The following is a 23012-nucleotide window of genomic DNA, read 5'->3' as shown; positions in this document are numbered from 1 at the left end:
CGACTTTAATGTTTTTCGTCAGAAAATTATGTAAGAAAATATATTCTTCGTCGAAAATATATTCTCTTTTCAGGATATCCATAATTTCTCTGTCGTTTCTGAGACGTGCACGAAACAGCCAGAGATTTCTATCGGGCTTGAAGAAGAACAGTACTGTCTCACGAATATCAAACGGACCACCTTCCCGGGGGGTTTAAAAGGCGCGCAAAATACTGGAGGAAGGAACAGCCGGGGTTCTCATGTTAATCGGACGCCTTAAAAGTCGGTCGCGGGTCGTCTCGCCTCTCACGAGTTGTCAAAGTAATTTTCGTAGAAGAACGTTCTCTGGGAGAACGTTTTGCTCGCGCGGGATGAAAGTAAAATTGAATTTGGCGTGCGCGCACGTTACGTCTTCTCGCCTGCGGGCAGGCGCTCTCTTAGAACGTTCGTATGATATGTACTTATATGTCAAGGTCGCCTTTCATACACGCGCGCACGCGCCGCGCGTGTTTTGCCTCTCTTCTACTGATTTACCGGAATAAGTTCATGCGATCCATTAGCGAGAGATTACTTTCGGAATACTGATACGAGATGAGATGAGGCTGTGATATATATAGGTATATTACAATCGCTATTAATCAATTTCAAATTCGCCGGATAAGAATCTGACTTAAATCTAAAATTGATAATTCTGAAATAAACTCTGTACTATTCGCAAAGTTTTTTTGTTAAATACATTTATCTTATGATAATTTTTTTCGTGTTTGGAATATTGCAAAAGGCGAAAATTTAGTAGTATTTTCTCTATTTTCACGACTGAATAATTTATGATTTATTCTTCGTACAATAATCGAGCGATCTATGATCTATGACGTTATGTCGCAAGAAATGCGCGAAGATCGTCTCGTCTAATCTCATCGAGACGAAACTTCTGCTGTAGAAATTTAACGTTTATAGTTCTTTACGAGTATTGAGACACACGTCGTTTATAATGCTTTCGGCATAAAAGACTGCGAAATAGGAAATTTAGCAGCGGCATAATATCATGCTAAAATGTCACCGCCGTTAATTAAATAATTAAATGCATAATAAATTACTTTTCAAATAATATAGCTATAAATAAAAAAGAGAATTATTTAAGAAAAAGAACACAAGGCATGTTAAATTCATTACTCGGATGTATCAAAGCCTTCTCGAAAGTCTCGAAGTTTATTGTTGCCTTCTTTTCTCTGATACTCGTTAGTTTTCTCGTTGTGAGCAACTGTCATTACATGATTTTATTTTCTCGAAAATTTATTTTGATAAATATCTGTCACTTTTATATGCTTATGGATTGTTAATAGTGAAAATTAATTTAATGATCTTATTCATTTTTTAATATTTTCTTAAAAATTTCAAGTTTATTTCTTTGAGAGTTTATATCGTTTTGATTCTCTCCCTCTTACTCAAATAATAAATTCTTACTTGGAATAAATAAATTGCGCGAGATATGCGCTTCGATAAAAAGCCATTGTTACGTGTCATTTATTGAAAGTTAAAAAAGTAATTAAATTAATCAGTGAATAATTACTATAGCAAATTATCACCTTTTGTTACATTAATCAATTTTGCGATTCTTGTCTTATCGCGCGTTCTCAATCCGAATAGGAAATTACATTTAGATCGGTGTGAAAAATTTTAAATATATATATTTGACTTCAAGACTTCTATACTGCTTGAGCGACTAATAACAATGTCGTGCCGTGTGAACAATAGCACACTATACATTGTCAAGATCGAACACAATAAATTCGTTAACGAAATATTTTATGTATCATAAAATATATGTATACGAAATACTATGTTTCTTAAATTATTTAGTAATTATTAATTAAACAATTAATATATTAGAAAAACTTTTATTATGATAAATTTGAGTTTTTTAATTGCAGTTTATTAAATAATATGTAGTATAAGGAAATAAATAGCGCGCTCTTTGTAATATCCTAATATTGTATACCTAAAAATTATATAATATGTAAATTAAAAAAAATTATGTTAGACTATTAAACGCGGAAATAATTAAAGTGTATTTTATTTAAATATGTTCGATATTTGACCTGTTGATGTTACACAGTATCAGCATCATCATTTTCATTCCATCATCATTTCATTATTTATCGTTTCTTAAGTGCGCGATCGTGACTATGCGATCGCGCAAATCGATATGGGAATCAATCGGGATCGTCAAAAAATCTATAACTAGCTCAAAAGGAGCATGCTGAGATGTCGTGACGAAGAAAACTTTCTCCTTGGCGAGGGCGCGATGCAACGAGAGATGATGAATGCGCATACCTGGGAGGAACCGATATAGTTGTATGTGGTAATCTCTTGAATCTGATAGTCTAATTTTGTTAGTTGCATAACCATTTAACATTAAGATTTAGAGCCGCTCATAAGCATTGAAATTATCTTGGAGGTGCTTGTTATATTAAACAATCTAAAAAAGACGTAGAAATTACACTAATTTTTTCAAATTAAAATAATTTTTATGTGTCTATATAGAAGAATAGCATAATTAACAAAAATAGAAATATCAATTCAAGAATACTTCTTCTTTTATCACACTTGTATAATATAGATAAACATATTCTAAAAAAAGTTCTTACGTAATAGTTTGTTCATAATGGGGTCTCTAGGGGAATCTTGAAATTCATTACTTTGTTTGTTCATTCCAGAAGACGCCATTGGGTCGATCTTTAAAACTGTTCGATCTGCGCGGCAATTCAATCTGTAAATTCCCGTGAATTGCGATAAAATGCGAAAAGGAGAACGGAGTGGTGCACGGAGGATGATCAGCTGATATCTTTCGAGCATGCAGTCAGCTATTGTATCCGCGCGGAGGCGGACTTTAGATTCGTGTAGAGATATTTCGCGCATTTAATTGGCGGTGCTAGACCTTCGTCGACAACAAGACCGCTCTTACAATGAGTTATTTGATAGTTGAGTAACGCGATTTCCACACGAGCGACGATTGTTAAAGAATAATTGTCCTCCTGTTCTAAATATAGAAAGAAAGAGATGATTAGATGAAACGTCAAATTAAATGTCGAGTCAACGAATCGTTAATTTTTGGACAGTGTTTGAGTATTAATTTATTTCGATTATATTGTCATATTATATCATATATTATAGTGAAATGCCTTATTTGCTTCTTGAAGCAGTTGTCTTATATCGGGAAACATCCACGACAATTAATCACGATGCAATTTTTGAAATAACTACCTCACGGTATCCGAAACATCGATCAATCCAACGTATCTAGAATTGTCAATCGCAAGCAGCAATTCGGTCGGGGCGTGATTTCGTGGCGGAAGCGCGAGAGATCTACGATGATCGGGCTAGCGATTAGATATTTCGAGGTGCATTCAATCGTTGCATCCGCCTGATTGCGAGACTCGTATGCAGATGCAGATTCCCGCGCGGATATCACGCGATACAGAGCTTGCAGAGACTTTGCGCGTCTTTGATCTCCTAGTGTATACATAGATCAAAGAACACGAGATAAAGAAAATTAAGAAGAGATAAAGAGGATTAAGAAAAGTTTAATGAGATTTATATAAAAAAAAAAGAATATTATTTCGCGACATTTATATAACATATTTATATTCAAATTATGGCCATAGACGTATATTTCTCTTACCATTGTTTCAAAATCAATAATTGCCAGACTGTATATAATATGGGAATAAATAAATTTGTTAAGTAACCGTGAATTGGGGCAACTGGGTGGAGCGAATGCCACATTTTCTCGTCCAGCGTAAATTCCTTAAAGTACGCCCTGAGGGTAGAGTGATTTACGAGAGGAAAGACGTCAGTCCGAGATTGAAGAGGTTTGTCTTGCGCGAAAAATATTTTCAATTTAACGTAAAGAGAGAGAAAGAGATAGAGATCAAAGTCTTTTCACCTCGCAATTTCGTACTATTATCAACGTTATTCCTTGAAGCGCAGCATCACCGACGAACTGTGTGATTTAATCGTTCCGGCCACAGAGATATATACGTTGAATATGGAAAATATCTCAGGAATAAATTAATCTCAAGGCATTTGTAATCGCACGACGCTCATTTAATTAACACAATGTCGTATTTACGTTTCTATTAATGCAAATGGATGTAGAGGCATCCGAGGCACGAGCTCTTTTATGTCGACGATGTCGGATCGATACGCGATTTTGCGACACCAGTATATTTATTAATACGCAGGCATCTCTCGTCCTTTTTCGGAGCGGGACGCGCCATATGCACTGTCCTCGAACGCGGCATAAGCGAGCTTCTGAATGTAACGGACACTAGCTAATGCGATGTCGTAATTCTCGTTTTTATACCCGCTGCACGTCCCGCCGTAAGATGCGCGCATTTATCTTATTTAAATCGCACGCTTTTGTGTATCCGCGAGGATACGTGCCACACGAGGATTGTGTGTCGCGCGTTTTGGATTAGCACGTGCTCCGTTCCCTGGGATATTGTGCTCGCCTAGAGAGTGCTATTTCTCAGTCGCAGAATTGCGAAAATCTACTTTCGAGGATATTCCCTCAGATAGAATAATTCGGTAATTGTATACAAGAATAAATGATGCTCATATAAAAAGAAGTTTCATGCGAGTTCTTCGCAGAAATTCTCTTCGAATAATTTGCATAGTAATTATACGTAGAGCATGTGTATAAAAATATACAGTTGAGAAATATATCAATTTTACGCATCACACAAGATACTTTCGATAAAGTTGGCAATTACGCCAATGTCTCGCTATTTCGCCACGTCCATTATTACGTCATCTACACATGCGGTTTGTCATTAAATGTCGCTTCGTGTTATTCGCGAACCAGCCAACCGAATTCATTCACCGACGTATTCAAATCACCAGCGATTTAATATTTCAATAAGCGGAATAGTCGCGACGTGTTTATGGCACAATCAAGTCAGATAAATCTTTCGATCGAAAAAAAAAAAAAACGTATAACTGAATTTACGTTTCAGCACTTTTATTTCATCGCTGAGAACAAATGTTTAATATAAACATTGCCGTCACAATGGTTCTGTACACACGCTGTAAGATTTCTTAATTATCATAATAGTACTAATCAGTTGTACTAATTTGGCATCCTGATGTTCTTCGCAACGAAAGGAATTTATTTAACATAGAACTTGCATTATGTGGATGTAAAAAAATAAAATATAAAGAGATCGTGAAATATAAAGACATATAACTTCAATGATCTCAATTTTTGACACTATATAAACTGACGGAAATTTCGAATTCACTGTAATTAATTCACTGATACGATCTGAGCATAATGATGAACCCTTTACAAGTTGTCCTCCTCGGGATGCAGGGCGATATAGTCCAGAGCCTTTAGGATACCGGAGGGAATCGGAGGCGCAATTGGTAGATGTTCACCCGCAGGATGGAAACCGTTCTCATCGGCAACGTAGCTCAGGGCGATGGGTCTGCCATCGGGGTCAGAATAACTGAAAGATCCCTGAACGTAGAGAGCATCCTCCTTGCCATCTGCAGTTTTGACAAGCTGGCCCTGTTCGTTCGCCTGAATGCCGTTTCCGGTCTCGTAACTGTAACTGTACGAACCGTCCGCTTTTGGTCCGTAGAGATGCAAAGCCAGGTTGGGGATCGGCGTATTTTGCGGTTGCACAGGAAGCGCAAACACTGCGGGCAGGCAGAGAAGTATGGCGGTCTGGAAAAAAAATATGTGATCAAGTTAGGACGAAAGAATTTCATGAGTATGACAGTTGGAATAATCAGGAATATATAATACTTTAATTGTAAAACACGTTCAAAATTTAAATTTTATATACTTTATATATATTATACAGAGTGTTTCTTAAACATATGTCAAAAATACAAGGGATGATTTCTGAGGTCATTTTATGAAAATTTATACCTCTGATAATTTTTCGAAGATACAGAACGATAAAAATTTACAAGAAATACAATATTTTTAATATATTTTTATTTTTATTAATACAATATTTTCTGGCATCGCGGATAACGACAATAAAGAAGTTCTTTGAACACTACATTAATAACTTTTACAGCTATTAATTATTTTCTTATAAATTTTTATCGCCTTGTGTGTGTGTGTGTGTGTATCTTCAAAACAGAACAATTTTCAAAAAATCATCAAAGATATAAATTTATTCATAAAATGACCCAAGAAATCATCCCTTAAATTTTTGACATATGTTTAAGAAACACCCTGTATATATTATATACTTATAATTTTATATACTTCTGTTATTGTAATCGATATGATATTTATTTGATTCGTTATAATTAATTTTTTTCTTACAATCTGAGACTAAAAATGTTACAGGAATTCGTGCATAGGATATTTTCTTTCAGTTTTTTGTGAACAAATCTGATATTTTTAAAATTATAAAAATACAAAAAATCACAAAGAATAATTGTGATAGATTAATATTTTATTAATTATATTAAGTATATATAGACTCACCAAAGCGTTCATGATGCTGATCACTGTCGTTTGTTCTGTTGTAAAAATTAAAGAAGCGCCTTTTATATATATAGCATTGCCGAAACCTTGCTAAAGTGGATTCTCCCTCTCATTGATACATTTTTGATCAGCATGTTGACACACATTAACACACATGCACGCTGTGACATATTTAACGAAGCTTATAGTGGGAGATGATTGCAAAATTGGCAATAAAGATGAACTCCAGTGAAATATTCATGTTTGTCGAGTATTCGTTGATTTTACTCAAAAATCGAGTAATACATATAAAAACAGTGGAGACCATTTTTCCATTATTTCAAATTTCTCTAGCTTTTCTTTTGCCTAGATTTTTATGATTGATCGCGCTTTTTCATTTCTTATAAAAATTAATATAATCAATAAATAATCTCTCTTTTATTTTCTCTTTCATCTTGGCGATGAAATTTTCTTAATATTTATTATCTTTTTCTGCGAAATTTCTTACACGTATTTCGCGTGCTATACATGCTCACAAAGTAAGCACGTATGGCATGTATTTACCAAAGGCTATCAAATTTCAAGATTAGTTTAGCCAAGATAGCTTGAAGTATAGACATATTTGTTTATCAACTAAATAACCTATTCATTGAAAATTAATTAAAGACTATTGAAAAGACTATTTTATGAAAAAAGATACAATTTTTTGTTAAAAAATTTGGAACACTTACAAATTATAAAAAAATATTAAATCCATATTTGTAAAGTAAAAGCGCGTTTGAAAGATAGCTTCTCTCTTCCGTCCGCGCTGTAAAATTGTATCCGTGTAAAATATTAAAGGCAACAAAGTAAATATCGTCAAGCAAACACGTTGGTCACGAAGGATTATCCTTTCTGTGTTTCGGAAGAAAAATAAAAATTTCTCTATGCTAAGTCGATTGTAAATTTTTCTTGGTGAAAGAAAACGCGGGACCGTCTAAAATGGCGTGCGTTTTGGCCGCATTTTACGTTGACCCGATGATTTCGTTATGTAAATTTTCGTTATTTTACGCGCGTTATAAATTCAACCAACGTGTAACAAATTCGCGGAGCCTTGGTAGGTGCAATGCAAACCGAATACGAAAGTTTATTTATCATTTATCCTGCGACTTGTCGCACGTGGGATGATACAGCTGGTGTTTCTCGACCATTTTCTCGAACCTTGAAAAAGTAAATAATTAAATATTTGAATGTAAAAACCACAGAACGTTAAACATTTTTTAAATACTAAAAAATTGCTCTAGATAATATATATAATATTTTATTACATATTTTTTACTCATTTCACATTAAATGTAATAAATAAAAACAATTGTGGATATAACGCAGTATCTTTGTTTTTAAATAATTTTTAATACATCACTTTTAATTTATAAGTAAGGTCATTAAAAGATATCGAAGCACAGATTTTTTTAGAAAATATATTATTAATTTTATTATTTTATTGGATAACGAAAATGTTGCATTCTACTGATTATTCATTTCAATTGTAAAAATAAAAATCGAGCATGTCTATCACTTTATTCGAGAAGCTTTGTAAGAGAATTATTTAAGGCTTTACCATCAATATAGAGTTTAAGTAATGTAATTTAAATGTCGCATTAAGGAATCAATTACAGAATGATGAAACGCGCACGCGATCGCCGCGTCTTCTTCTTTTCGGAGTCAATAAATTTCTCTAACTCTAATATCTACAATTGTAGCGCGCGTCATTAATCTCTCAGTGAGAAAAAGGTTATAAGTCGAAGGACTTGCATCGGCACGATCGTATCCTTTTAGATGGTAGCCCCATTTGAATTCTTTCTTCTGAGATGGATAAACGAAAGTCTCTTTAATGAAACCGATTCTACACAAGCGCACGCAAAGCGATTGCGAAGAAACGTAATTTCAGTAATAGAAATTCATGCTTCACGACGATGCATTCTAAAATTATGTTTGTTGTACCGGAGATTGCATTGGTACATATAATTAAATAAAAAAATCGCTAAATTGTGAACCATAGCTGGAAATATATTGCATGTGTGTGTATTTCGTGCCCGCTAAACAGCGCAATATTTCTCTTGTCGAATGGAAGGATTTCATCTCCGAAAGCAAAACTTATACACAGACCATGATTTTTCGCAACTTTTAAGATTTAAGCGTTAAATTTGCCTTGATAAATATATATAAATTTCTCTACTCAAATCGCGCGAATATACTTGGCAGAAAAATAAAGTTGTCTGTATCCTTGAAATTTAATTTATGAGAGTTTCAAGGTTTTTAATTTTTTATAATTCAGGAGTTGTGTCGAGAGATATTAAATTTTTATTTAGAAAAATAATATATAAATCAATTGTAGAATTCGCGAATCAAAGCTAACAATGAAAGTTCTCGAGATCTTTTGTATGTTTTCAGTTCAAATGAAAGAATTTCTCATTACGGTAGCCCAGTGAATTTTTTTAAACATATCACCATTTTGTCACATGTAATTATTAACTATAAATATTATATTAGCATGTTTAAATGCCAGAGACCAATTATTTTTTTAAAAATGCATAAAAATAGATTTAGCCTGCTTTCATGTGTTAAATATTTATGGAGTCGAGATAAACGAGCAATCTTCAGTTAGAAGTAATTTATACGTTAATTATGTTAACGTCATCTTAGTTGTGTGCAAAAGTTGCAGTGGAAATGTCAGTTTGAGTCCTCTAGCTGACTTCGTGCAGGATTCCACGTCGATTTCTCCTCATACTATCGATAAAGTAGAAGTGGGACTTATGATTTTCTTTACGGGGCGTTATTATATTTGGAACAGAAAAATAAGTATAGCGAGAACAAGTTTAACAAGATAAACAGAACATGTTAAAGTATTAATAAAATTTACAAATTTTTTTCTTTTTAGAAAAATTGAATATTATTTAAGAATTCTAATATTAATTATTGTGCTCATCTCTCTCTCTCTCTCTCTCGTTTGTAGCACAATCGAGTAAATATTAATGATGTATTATAAGTACTCAGAGAGTGAGTAAAAAATATCATAGATTGCGCTACAAGAAAGAGAATAAAAGACACAATTTTAATGTATACAAATTTTTGCAATAATAGAAACTTGCAAATAGCTTCAAACATAATTTTGCAAATATTAAAATAATGATTCGCAATTATCTAGAGTACGCACATTAAGAGAATGTTTAATCTAGCTCAAATCAATGAAATAAATAAACAAAAGTATGCGTCGAATCGTTTCTCTAATAATAGATCATCAATTGTCATTTTTTTTAGAATTAATATAAATTGTGAAAAATGTTGAAAATAGACAGGCAACATTCTATTCATTAAATTGGAAAACTTAATGAATTTCTATTTCAGTTTAAGAGGAAAGATTATCTTAATTTTCTTTTATCTTTTCTTTTTTATTTTTAATTAAACCATAGAGATTCTTTGATTCATTGTATATATTCAACCATATATTCAACGAATATTCAACGGAATGTAAAGTGCAATTTCATGAAATGCAAGTATATGCATAATGCATAGGCGCCGGATTAAAATTACATCGAATTATTTAAATAACGAGGGACCTTTTCGCGGTACGATTGATTAGCTTGCGGCTTCACACAAACGGGCTGTGTGCCGGATATCGATAATTTCATGAGGTATCATTTTTCATTTCGGTCTTTGCGCGCGCATTTCCAATGAATACGCATGCTGGACGTGTCTATCCTCCTGCAAAGTGTGCACAGGTGATGAATTGTCATAATCTGTCGTCCGCGGCTCTTTAATCATCGATTGCATAACATTTCGTTGAAGCAACTCAAGTGAGGCTCATCTGCCGCGCGTGAAAGTAAAAATGCTGTATATAGTATTCAGGTGGCAGAGGAAGGTGGGGGAGTTTGCAGGATGAGACCTCCGTGTGGATACGAATTACAGCGTATCTTACTTCATTATCGCAGGAGGCGAATGGGATCATCAAGAGAAATATTGGCAGTTAAAATTAATAGGCCGTGTTGTGAGAATTTAAGATAATTTGTGACAATGCTGATAATTATTATTAAAATATTCCGCAATACATGATTATTTTACATGTATACAGTAATAAAATTATTATAATATATGTATAATATATGCTGGAACTCTGTTATATTAATTTTAACAAAATTGTAGATTCTAGTTTTTCAATTATTTTTAAAGGTATATAATCTATTCTTTAATTTAAACTTCTGTGGTTAAAAATTTTGAATAAAATTTAAAATATTCATATGAGAAGGAATATACATATAACTGTTTGTCATTTACACGATTTGAAATTCATTGTGAGCAATCAATACCCAGAGACATACTGAAGTAATTTTAATTACGCGTTCGTCGTAGGTTTGTGTTACAATCTACGTCGCAATCTACGGGACAATTACAAATGCGGTATTAAATTAATTTAACAAGTGTATCGTCATCTTGAGAAATTCGACAAGATAAGATTAACGAGGATACAAGGCGAAGGCGCGTAATTAATTTGAAAATTAGAAACCCGTATACGCACAGGTTTAATTTCATTACGAAATATACATATATTGTGTGTGGCGGAAGAGAGACGGGGCGGCTTATTATGAAGTGACGATGTGTCTAACAAAACGCTGCTCGCGGCGCATCCTGACCTTCGGCGATTCGGCGAGATTGGAGGCTTTCGCGTTTCGAACTTGGCTGAAAATTACACGATCGTAAAGTTTTGCTGAATCTCAGCGGTGCAGGTGCCGGATGATAAATATCCGCAGACGTCATGTACGACGACCTCGACGTAAATAACGGAGATTCAAATAAATGGCAAATACGCGCACGATTTTACTTATTGTTAAATAGTACAAATTTGTCACCTGACGTAACAGCCGATCGATTTAATTCAGCGACAACTTGTCCGTGTTGTTTCCGCCAATTTTACGCGACTTTATCAAACAGGATCGTTTGAGCTTCTGATTTATGTTATAATTGTTGGTTTTTTTTCTGTTTTTTATTTTTAATAGAATTTTTGCTGTTTCTTTGCGAAATGACGAAAAGAACGATTTGTCTTCCTCCTCTGTAAATTGAGATATGTATGTCCCACTGTGTAATATATGTAACTCTGCTTAATAATAACTTCTTACGAAAACTGTTCACACGTGTCCGAAGGTTACCCGCGGGCGATGTTACTCAAAACCGAAAGTTGCCATCGCAAAATAATATTATTAAATTTACGATACCATATTGGTACATTATAATCGTACATAATAATGCGCGTTGTAAATCTTTCGAGATGAACATATCAATATGTATTGTATATTCAGATAATACAGTTGATTCTTCTCAAGTAACTTTTCAAATTGTCTTTTTCTTAAACGATTACTGCGTGAGTGTTTATCACACATGTAATTAATGTTAGTTATAATATATAATAATTACATAAAGTTAATGTGTTCTCAATTTTATTATTCTAGCTTCCATGTTCTTGTATCGATTTTCTTTCTTCAATATACGAGTATAGTATACAAATAAATTTTTATATCGTTATTTTATTCTTTCACACATTTATATCGCCACTAATTAATTAGAAACACTTCTATTATAATATAGATTATATAAAATTAATTATTAGTAACTCACATATCTTTATTATATGATTTTTGTATATTAAATAAGTCTTTAAATAATAACTTGCTATAATAATAATAATAACAACAACAACAATAATAATGCAGTTTATAGAATAAATCAGTCCAGATAATTTAATAAAAAATATCAATAATAATTATTAATTTCTATGTTAACAAACAATATAATTGTTTTCAATTCTATGTTTTCAAACAAAATAAATAATATATATTTATTTATTTGCACATGTATATGCATTTAAAAAATTATCATTTTCTGCTATAACTGACTAGCATTCTAACTTATTATACGAAACACATGCGATTATTAATTCAATCGCCAGAATAAATGCGTTGAAAAATGTCATCTAGTATTAATAATCTGTGAAACCAGTGATTAAATAAAATCGCGAACAATGACAACTGATTTGACAAATCTAATGATTGTTCTTTTATTCACGTCGAGCATAGAAAACATGACACATATTATTTACAAACTGTGAAAAAAATCAGTGGTACTTACTTGTATCTGCGACGATACCCAGAGACAATTTGTAAGACATTCGTCGGAGAATTTCAGAATCCAAGTTCAATGCAAACTTGCACAGAACAGTGCGATAACTAATATTTGAATAAGAAAAAGATCACGGAGATATGTTGGAGGGTTCGGTGATTCGACTACCATAAACATTACATCAATCGCATTCGATATCTTATGCGTTGCTCTTAACATATCATGAATATGTGGGTTTCTCCGATGGTCACGAGTTGTCCTTTAACACAGGTATCTGTCTTCTTTATATCCCAATGACGCGTTTATCATCGCTGCTTGTGCATCATTTTCGATAAAAAAAAAAAAACAAATCCCACTGTGATGATTATATGTTTTTAAAATTATGATATTTTTCTTTCTTTCCTGCTTATTTTATCTTATTCATAAATTAATGGATATATGATAACGCGATCAAATGTCTTTCTTGAAATAACAAAATAATTATTTTTTATTAATTATATTTTTTAAAAATTAAAAATTTGTATATAAAGTTTTTAAGTAAGTATTACAAACAAACATAATAATTACATAATTATGCAATATATAATAAAACTACTCATTTTGATGTTACAGTCCTTTTAAAAAATTATGACAATACTCATCTTTGAGAGAGAGAGAGAGAGAGATGTTATAGTCTTTTTAAAAAATATTATATATATAAGATTTTATTTAATTTAATATTGGCTATATTATACGTATAGATTATCTTTAATCCTTTTCAAATCAGTGATACTTTTCGTACTGCTGTGATATTACTTGCACTATGTGTGAATATTTCTGATAGCAAATAATATTTACCATATTCTTATATGTTTGAGATTTTATTTAAGATATAAATGGACTTAGTCTGTTATTTAAGATAAATGGGTGTAGTCTGTTTTTATAACAGCTATTAAAATCTGAATTTGCATTAAGCCTAATGTACGCGTCATTATTAATTGTTTAGCTGCGATTTTCAATTGTAATTATTAGACACGCTAAAAAACACGTTATTTTTTTCCTTTTACAGTGACAGGATTTAGAACTCTGTCCATCAGATCTTAAATGAGTGAGTTCATTTCTTTATTAAATTTAGATTCATCCGACCTTTTGCAATTTTAAGCACAAGCATATGAGTGCTATATGCGTGTGCGTGAATGAGCGTTTAACTCATCCGAAAAATTCGGATGTATGGTATATGGCTCATTGGAGTGGGGACATAGGGAGTTCGGAGCAAGAGGGGCTTAAATAAGGTATTACCAGAATCTTCGGGTGGCGGATATATAAAGCGGAAGGCATGCACGAGATCTTAAGTCAGTGCAGTGAGAAACTTTCGAGCAGCAGCTAGGAAAAATAATATATATCCTTTTTCAACATGAATTCATTGGTGAGTGTGAGTTTTTGTGCGAGTAAGAGATGTTACGTGACGCAGTGGCACGAGATATTTATATGTGGTCTCGCATCTGCGGCATTTTTGTAACTAGAGTGCTTTTTACAAAATCTGTATAAATAATTTATTTTATTGAACCAATCATGTGTGTTGAATTTTCTTTGATTTAAAATTATAAATTGAACATATTGATATAAAAATTAAATAATTATGGCAAACTATCTAATATTTATAATTTATACTATAAATTGATAAAATCATGTAGTTTAAACATTTCAATAAACTGATAAATAAATATGTACAGAAGCAATTATAATAAGTATTACAAAGTGCATAAATATATAAATATATTTTGTTACGTGTATTAAACTGTTTTTCCTTGAAAAGTTTTTTTTTTTGTAAAATTATGAAACTACTTTAATTATAAAAGACAGATATCAGAGAATTTTAGATAGAATAAAATTAATATAGTTTACATATTGCGATTTATATATAATATCGCGCATTAATTACATGAAAATATAAATCGTTACACATGATATAAGAAAAAGTAATATCGTAAAGAGTTTCACTAAATGATATTCTATAATACGAGAAAAGATACTTTGCATTAACAATAATTTTTCTTATCTTTAATACTCTGAAGTCTAATTTTGACATTTATATTTATATTGACAAAGATATTTCGAAATTTATCGATTGCTCATTGAATAATCTTTTTTGTAGAAGTATTTTGTTATTCGCGAATTATGTGTTTTCTTTCACTATAATTTTACCGCATATCATGATGTTTAGTATAATTTTAAATTTTAAACATACGATTCAAAATACGATTTTTTATCTTTATAGGCAACAACTTTGTGCATCCTCGTAGTAGTGGCAGCAGCAATAGCAGCACCGTCACCCGACGCTGTAGTTGACGAATTAGCTAGATCTCACAATGAAATTCCTATTGTCAAGCAGGCTCTAGATGGGCCCAACCCCGATGGTTCCTACAGTTATAACTACGAGACCGGTAATGGTATCCAGGCTCAGGAAGACGGTCACCTGAATAATCCGGGCACCGATCAGGAGACTCTGGAAGCGCGAGGCAGCTACAGCTACACTGACAACGAGGGCAACACTTTTCAAGTTACGTATGTAGCCAACGAGAACGGATTCCAGCCGGAAGGTGCTCATTTACCTGAGGTACCGCCACTAATCAAAAGGGCCCTTCAATACATCGCCGAACACCCCGAGGAGAACGGGGAATAAAGACACTGAATGTGACAGAAATATGGATAAAATCGACAATTCGCAGACGTGTCTTGACAAGATGATATCGAAAAAAGTGCAGACTCGATCGCGGTCGCTTTGAGGATTGACAGATATTCGATCCCCGTGGAGGCCGTCAATCTCGAGAATCCGCTATTCGCGTCGTAATTATTTTTGTATTTGTATAATATTATTAATAAATTTATAAAACATTTGCATATAATATTATTAATTTTATACCATCGGTAAAGGCACATTGTAAATTTTGCAAAATAAACGTGTCAATATTGATAATAATAATCAATTAATTCTTTTCAAATAATTCCTTCCAAAAATTACTGCGTGAGAAATAAACGCTTATCACATATGATATTAGTTAACACCAGTTAACATTAAATATATGCAGTTATTTTATTACTATTATTCTACCTTTTATCTTCTTATATTCTTTCTTTTTTTCTTCAAACTGTTAGTTATATAATGCAATTGTATACCAATACACTTATATGCAATTTATATTTTTTTTATATATATGCAAACAGATTTCTAGTTCCTGCTATACGAATTTATGTGAACCATGCAATAATAAATTCAATCGAAAGAAACATATTGCCATTAGTATAAACAATTTGTGAGCCTAATAATTAGGTGATTTTACATTTGTAAACGATAGCAATTGATTTGATAATCTTAATGATCGTTCTGTTCGAGCACAAGGAATTGAGACATCTGTACTTAGACAAGAAAATAGCAGCACTTATATCATCCGACCACACGAGATCATTCGAAAGACATTTATCGAAAAAAAGTTTATGGAATTTCAGATTAAATGCGGACTCTCAAACGAGATAATTCGGTAATTAAAATCTCAAGAAGAAGAATCTTAGATATATATTAATATAGATATATATTAATGAATATGGTGATTCGATGATACGGTAATTCGAGTATAATAAACATTAATTTATACTAATCACACAAGCGACATCTACGTATTATTTTAAATATTTCATAAATATGAGATTCTCTGAGCATCTGACAAACTGTCTGTTAACACAAATATCCATCTTTTTTAAATTAATTAATTCCAATGATACGTTCATTATTATTAGTTGCATCTTGTTTGACAAAAAAGGAATTTTGTCGTGACTTCTTCTGCTTTTAACGGCAGAAAAATCTTCCTTTTTTTGCATTTTTAAACAGCGATGATTAAGAAATAAATTTTTACGATTAAATGGCTTTCTATAAATAATCAAATAATTATTTTGATTAATAGTATTCAAAAGAACTGTTTGGAAAAATTGTTTGTATAACATTTTATAGAATTTATTATATATATATATATATATATATATATATATATATATATTAAATGTGCGAATTCACATTTCTTTACTAAAGTTCAGCCGATATTTTGTGATTATACGGACATACAGTATAAGATTGATCTCAGGTTTAAAATATTGTCAAGGAAATCAGGTTTCACAACATGTGTGCGTGCATGCGCATTTGACTCTTTCTGCAAACGTGATTCATTGAAATGATGAAAATGACAAGGAGAGAGGAGAGCCTAAGGAATTTTAATAAGTTCCGGAATCTTTGGATGGCAGATATATAAAGCTTCCACACGATATATTAAATCAGTGTAGTAAGAAATTTCCGAGCTGTAGCTGAGAAAATAGTATATTTTTTTGACATGCATTTATTAGTGAGTTCAAATTGTTGTGCGAATAAAACGCATTATGTAACACAGTATCACGAGATCTGTATATGCGGACTACGAATCTACTATTTTTGTAAATCAAATATTTTTGTAAATTGACACAAGCAATTTCTTTCGATTAAACAATTATAATGATGATTATTTTTAATTTAAAACTAATCGATATTATTATAGTGTAAGAATTAAATAGTTACGCCAAATTATTTAATAAAATCTAATTGATACAGATAGTATTGATACATTATAGATTTAAATATTTTAATTAACTAATATATTGTATATATACAAGTGCTTTCAACAAATGTTATAAAATGCATAAATAAGACGATGTCATAAATAAGTAATATATTGTCTGTTTTTACTTGAAAAAATTCTGGAAATCTGAAGCTATTTGAATTCCTAATCATTAATTATATACATATAAACCAATTAATATTTTATTGTAATTAAAAAAATCATAATTACACATTAATTATATGGAAATATAATTGGTTGTATGTATATCATTCAAAAAGCAATATTGCAATGCGCTTTATCAGATTATATACCGTAAGATGAGGATACATTGTACTGATAATAAGTTATTCTTCATTACTGTACATAATATAATTTAATTTAGACACATAAATTTAAACTACAGAGATATTTTAGTTACTACAAAGATAGTTTGGTATCCCCCTATAATATATATTAATTAATCTTGTATAAGAATATTTAAGAATTTTTTCGTATTGTAAAAGAAAAAGAAAAAAAAATTTAATAATATAATAAATCAAAATGAACTATAACATTTAAAGAACTATAATATTCTTTGTTTTTCAGACAATCACTTTATGCATTCTAATAAAAACGACGGTGATATTAGCAGCAATAAGAGCATCTACCTATAGTACACCAACCACTAATACACTTAAGCAACTAACTTTGCCTCCAAAAGTTACTATTTCTGCCGTTACTCCTCCAACAGGGCTAAGGAAGTCTCTTTATAGTTACAAATATAAAACTGATACCGGCATCCAGGCGCAAGAAAACGGTCATTTATATAGTCTAGGCACTGATCAGGTCCTATAGAAGCGCAAGACAGTTACAGCTACACTGACAACGAGGGAAATACCTTCGCGGTTTTATATGTAGCCAATGAGGGCGGATTTCAACCGGAAGGTGCTCACTTGCCTGAAGTACCGCCACTAATTATAAAGGCCCTTCTGTACATCGCTGAACATCCCGAAGAGAACGGAGAATAAAGACATTAAACGTAACAGAAATATGAATAAAATCAACAAATCACAGGCAAGATGAAAAACCTGGCGCGGACATGATTGCGATCCTAAGTAGAGGCCATTAATCTGAAGACCGACCTATTTGTGTCAAAATTATTTTTATATTTGTATAACATTATCAATAAATTTATATGTTTGCACATATTATTCATTTTATATAATCGGTAAAAGCACATTACACTAATATCTCAATTAGCAGATTCTGCATATAATAGCAATCAGGATCATGATCAATTCACGCAGAGGTCCTACATACAAAAATTAAAATCGTCCGAGTTTTTAAGAAAATATTAATACTCACAATATAAATATCTATATTATTGCTATTCTTTTTCAATTAGTGATACTTTAGAGTATTGGTTAACATTATAAACATTTTCTTCATATAAATTATCTCCCCATACTTTTATATATTTGTAATGTTAGTTACGATAAGTGAATCGTATAATCTGTTTTTATAACAGTTCTTGAAATATGAAACTGCAATCAAACATATTGCACGCGTCCCTTGGCATGTTTTTAAATTCATTTGGTAATTGTTGTAATGTTTGTAATTATTTATCAGAAGTAGGTATACATTATTTTTCTTTTTTTGTTCTCAATAATAGGATTTATAATGTCTGGTGATTCTAATAATTTTTTTTCTGTCGGATTGTAAATCGGGCGGATTTACTTTATTTCTTTGATTTTCTGTGATTTTACGAACATATAGGTTTAAAATCTTGCCAAGGAAATCAGGTATTATATGCGTAAGCATGTGCATTTGCCTTATCCGCAAACATAATTTATTATAATAATACACATGAGAAGGAGAATAGAGAGCCTAAGATATTATAAAACGTGATGGAATCTTTAGATGTCAGATATAAATAGCTTATACAAGGTATTAAAGTCGGTGGAGTGAGTAGCTATCAACTAGTAATATTCTGTTTCCCAACATGAATTTATTGGTAAGTGAATTTTTGTGAACTTTTGTAAGAGATATTGTCGTTATTATAAAAGTGCAAAAATTAAATAGTTATGCCAAATTATCTAATTGATACAGATAATATTGATACATTATAGATTTAAACATATTTTAATTAACTATTAAATAAATCAACTAATAATAAATATATACAAGTGCTTACAACTTACAACAAATGTTATAAAATGTATAAATAAGTCAGACGTTGTCATAAATATTCTGTTTTACTTGAAAAAATTCTTCTGGAAATCTGAAGCTATTACTTGAATCTCTAATCATTAATTATATAGACAAGTTAATATTTTATTGTAATTTAACACACAAATCGTAATTATACGTTAATTTATATTAAAATATAAATAGTTATACGTACATGACGCAAAAAAGCAATATTGCAATGCGCTTTATCAGATTATATGTCGAAAGACGAGGATACATACTGATAACAAATTACTCCATTACTGTACACATTATAATTTGATTTAGACATATTAAATTTACACTACAGAGATATTTTACTTAATGCAAAGATAGTTCGGTGTTCCTATAGATTGTTAATCAATCTTGATAGTATAAAAATATTTAGGAATTTTTCTGTATTTTAAAACAAAATTTAAATCAAATTTATGATTTAAAGAACTATACGATTCTTTGTTTTTCAGACAATAACTTGTGCGTTTTGATGAAAATGACATTGATATTAGCGGGTATAACGAGATTAGCACCCACTCCACCATCGACAACCACTAATAAACAACTGGGTTTTGTGTATTCATCGCCTACTGTCTCTCCTGCAATTATTCGTACAACACCACATTATCACCGCCCTACATTCCCTGGTTACCCTAAATTAAGCAAGCTTCTTTATCGTTACAATTATAATACTGATACCGGCATCCAGGCGCGGGAAGATGGGTACCTTAATAATGTAGACACTGATCAGGAAGCCCTAGAAGCGTGAGGCAGCTACAGCTACACTGACAACGAGGGCAATATTTTCGAGGTCTCATATATAGCCAATGAGAACGGATTCCAACCGCAAGATGCTCACTTTCTCATAGCTCCACTAATCAAGAAAGCTCTTCAATATATCGCTTAACATCCTTAAGAGAACGAGGAACGATTGATCTGGAAGTATGAGTAGAATCAGTGACGAATCTGGACAAAATAAAAGATCAGGAGAATTCGGTGCGCATTCGATCGCGAGAGATTGCATCGAAACATAGGGTACTCAATTTTCGAGATCTCACAATCTAAAGATTCGGTTCCCTTTTTACAATTATTTTTATATTTGTACGTATTCATAAATTTTGATTTTCTTTATACAACATCTGTTGTATAAAAAGAAAATCTCAATAATATATCTATAAATAGCATATCATCAATTTAAGCATATCCTATTGAATTGATATTTATGAAGAATAATAATATAGGTGATAATTGATAATATTTGGTTTTTTAATTATTGCGTTAACTGCTTACAATACTTCTAACGAAAAGAGCGTTAATGATGTATTAAAGCATCGAACCGCTAAAAAATTATAAAAAGTTGTCGATACAAATTTCTTCATGCATAAGCATCATTTTTTTCAAAAACTTTCTTGTAATTTATTATTTTATAAAGATATTGTTTTATAAAATAAAAATCACAAAAAAAGTTTTCGAAAAAAAAAGATCATGATTAGCATTTCAATTGCGAATATTAATTGTGCCTTATGGCATTTTAATTTTTAAATTATGTCAAAATAAAAGTTGTAGGCACGTAATTTCATATATAATATAGCAATAATTTATTCTTCAAAACCCTATGTTATGAGCTATACAAAATATAATATGGTAGAAAAAAAAATAAATATATAGGTACATGACTAAATTATGATAATGCATATATAAAAAAAGTATAAAAGTATTTTTGTTTTATTGGATATTAAGTTCTTAAATATCTATCATATTCATATAGAAAAAAAATTTACTTTCAAATGTACTTAATTATATTTGCGAAAAGATAAAAATAATAAAGCGCACTTATATGTATATACATATAAATAATCTCATATATTTTAGCTTAATTAATTGGTTTATATATATTTGAATGTTACATTAAATAGTTATTTCTTTATTTTAATTTTCAAAATGATAATAATGAAAAATACTAAAGATTGTACTCACACATAACAAGTCTCCCTTCCTTACATTCTTTATATTTTATAACAAAAAGTTTCATCATTTACAATTAATTGTAAAATCAATAATTATTTGAAGCACATAAAAAAGAACGAGAATGTTATTTATCTAAAAAAAATTATCTTGTATCAATTGATATTGAATTTATTCAGAAAAGCAAAGTCTCTCTAAGGTTCATTGACTTGAAAAAATAAATAATAGGAATTTCTTAAGAATTTCTATAAAAATTATAAATGAATTTATTAGATGTAGCATTGTATGAAATGGTAAATAGGTAAAACGGAGTGTGTTGGACATGCAAGTGCACACATTTAGTTTCGTTTATTTAAAAATAATTTTGAGTATTTCTGATATTAATTATCTGTCATGCTCTTATATATACATATTTGTAATTTTGTTTGTGATAAAATAGACCGTATAATCTATTTTTTTATAGTCAAAATATGAAATTGCATCAAATTGCGCACATAATTTGGCTTCTTTAAACTCATTTGGTAAAATTCCTGTGATTTTTTATTATAATTATCAGATAACGTAAAAAGATGCACGTTATTTTTCTTTTCTGTTTCTTTTTCCAGTGACCAGATTTATAATTCTGTTTTGTTGAATCTTAAATTGACATCTCTATTAAAGTCAAATTCAATCGACTTTCTGTGATTTTACATATAGTTGACCATCACATACAAGTTTAAAATCTTGCATGCATGTGCGTGTATATGTATTTGGCTCATTCGCGAACGTAGTTTATTGGAATTACAAAAATGTCAAGGAAATAAAAAAGTTTAAGATATATTCAAAACTTTCGAAATCTTCAGAGGGTATATATAGCTTGCACAAGATGCACAAATCAGTGAAGTAAAAAATTCCGCGTTACAGTTAAGAAAAAGTATATATAGTATTTCATAGTATATATCTTCTTTCAACATGAATTCATTAGTAAGTCCTAATTTTTGTGCGAATAAGGCGTGATCTGTAACGCAAATCTGTCACAAAATATCTGTATACATATATCAGTCATTGTATACATAGTCACGAATCTACAATTTTTGAAATCGACATTATTTTTAGAAATCGAATACTTTTTTATCGATATAATTAATTTCTCTCGATTATAATAAATTATAAGACAATTATAATAAAAATTTTCTTTAATTTAAAACTAATTAATATTAAAATGCATATACATAATAATACATATTAAGTGTGATCATTAAAGTAAAAAGTATAAAGTATAAAAATTAAATAATTATACCAAATCATTTAATATTTATTACTGATAAAACTATATAATTTAATTATATTAAATATTTCACTAATAAAGTATATATGAAATAAGTGTTTACAATAAACGTTACAAAATACATAGATAATTACATTGTTGTTTCTCTCGAAAAGATTCTTTCGGAATTATAGAGCTTAAATTTTCAATTACAATATCAATATATATATATATATATATATATATGTATATGTAATGTATTTGTATATACAATATGTATACATATAATTAATTGTATACACATCACGCAAGAAAAAATAATATTGCATAACATTTTATTGGATTATATATCGTAAGA

At 30.7% G+C, this 23012-nt stretch overlaps 2 protein-coding genes, 1 long non-coding RNA gene and 1 pseudogene across 4 annotated transcripts in view; 3 read left to right on the top strand and 1 right to left on the bottom strand.

Annotated features, from left to right (window-relative positions):
• LOC145942725 (uncharacterized) overlaps nucleotides 1–23012 on the top strand; it is a 73717-nt gene that overhangs the window by 49288 nt on the left and 1417 nt on the right. The window lies entirely within an intron of this gene.
• Nucleotides 5051–6550, bottom strand: LOC145939456 (endocuticle structural glycoprotein SgAbd-8-like). Its single transcript, XM_083043778.1, has 2 exons — nucleotides 6491–6550; nucleotides 5051–5710 (listed from the first exon to the last, which is right to left on the bottom strand). Exons 1-2 carry the CDS (start codon nucleotides 6500–6502, stop codon nucleotides 5327–5329), a joined length of 396 nt encoding a protein of 131 aa, XP_082899904.1. The 5' UTR covers nucleotides 6503–6550; the 3' UTR covers nucleotides 5051–5326.
• Nucleotides 13921–15568, top strand: LOC145939447 (cuticle protein CP14.6-like). Its single transcript, XM_083043766.1, has 2 exons — nucleotides 13921–14024; nucleotides 14877–15568. Exons 1-2 carry the CDS (start codon nucleotides 14013–14015, stop codon nucleotides 15279–15281), a joined length of 417 nt encoding a protein of 138 aa, XP_082899892.1. The 5' UTR covers nucleotides 13921–14012; the 3' UTR covers nucleotides 15282–15568.
• Nucleotides 16913–18600, top strand: LOC145939437 (endocuticle structural glycoprotein SgAbd-3-like; annotated as a pseudogene). Its single transcript, XR_014425824.1, has 2 exons — nucleotides 16913–16989; nucleotides 17827–18600. The product of XR_014425824.1 is annotated as an endocuticle structural glycoprotein SgAbd-3-like (transcript).

The sequence above is a fragment of the Prenolepis imparis genome, unplaced genomic scaffold (assembly GCF_030444845.1).
Source record: "Prenolepis imparis isolate NDT839.2.m4 unplaced genomic scaffold, iyPreImpa1.0 SCAF_1, whole genome shotgun sequence".
Lineage (NCBI taxonomy): Eukaryota > Metazoa > Arthropoda > Insecta > Hymenoptera > Formicidae > Prenolepis > Prenolepis imparis.
This window is presented reverse-complemented; position numbering and strand designations above follow the sequence as displayed.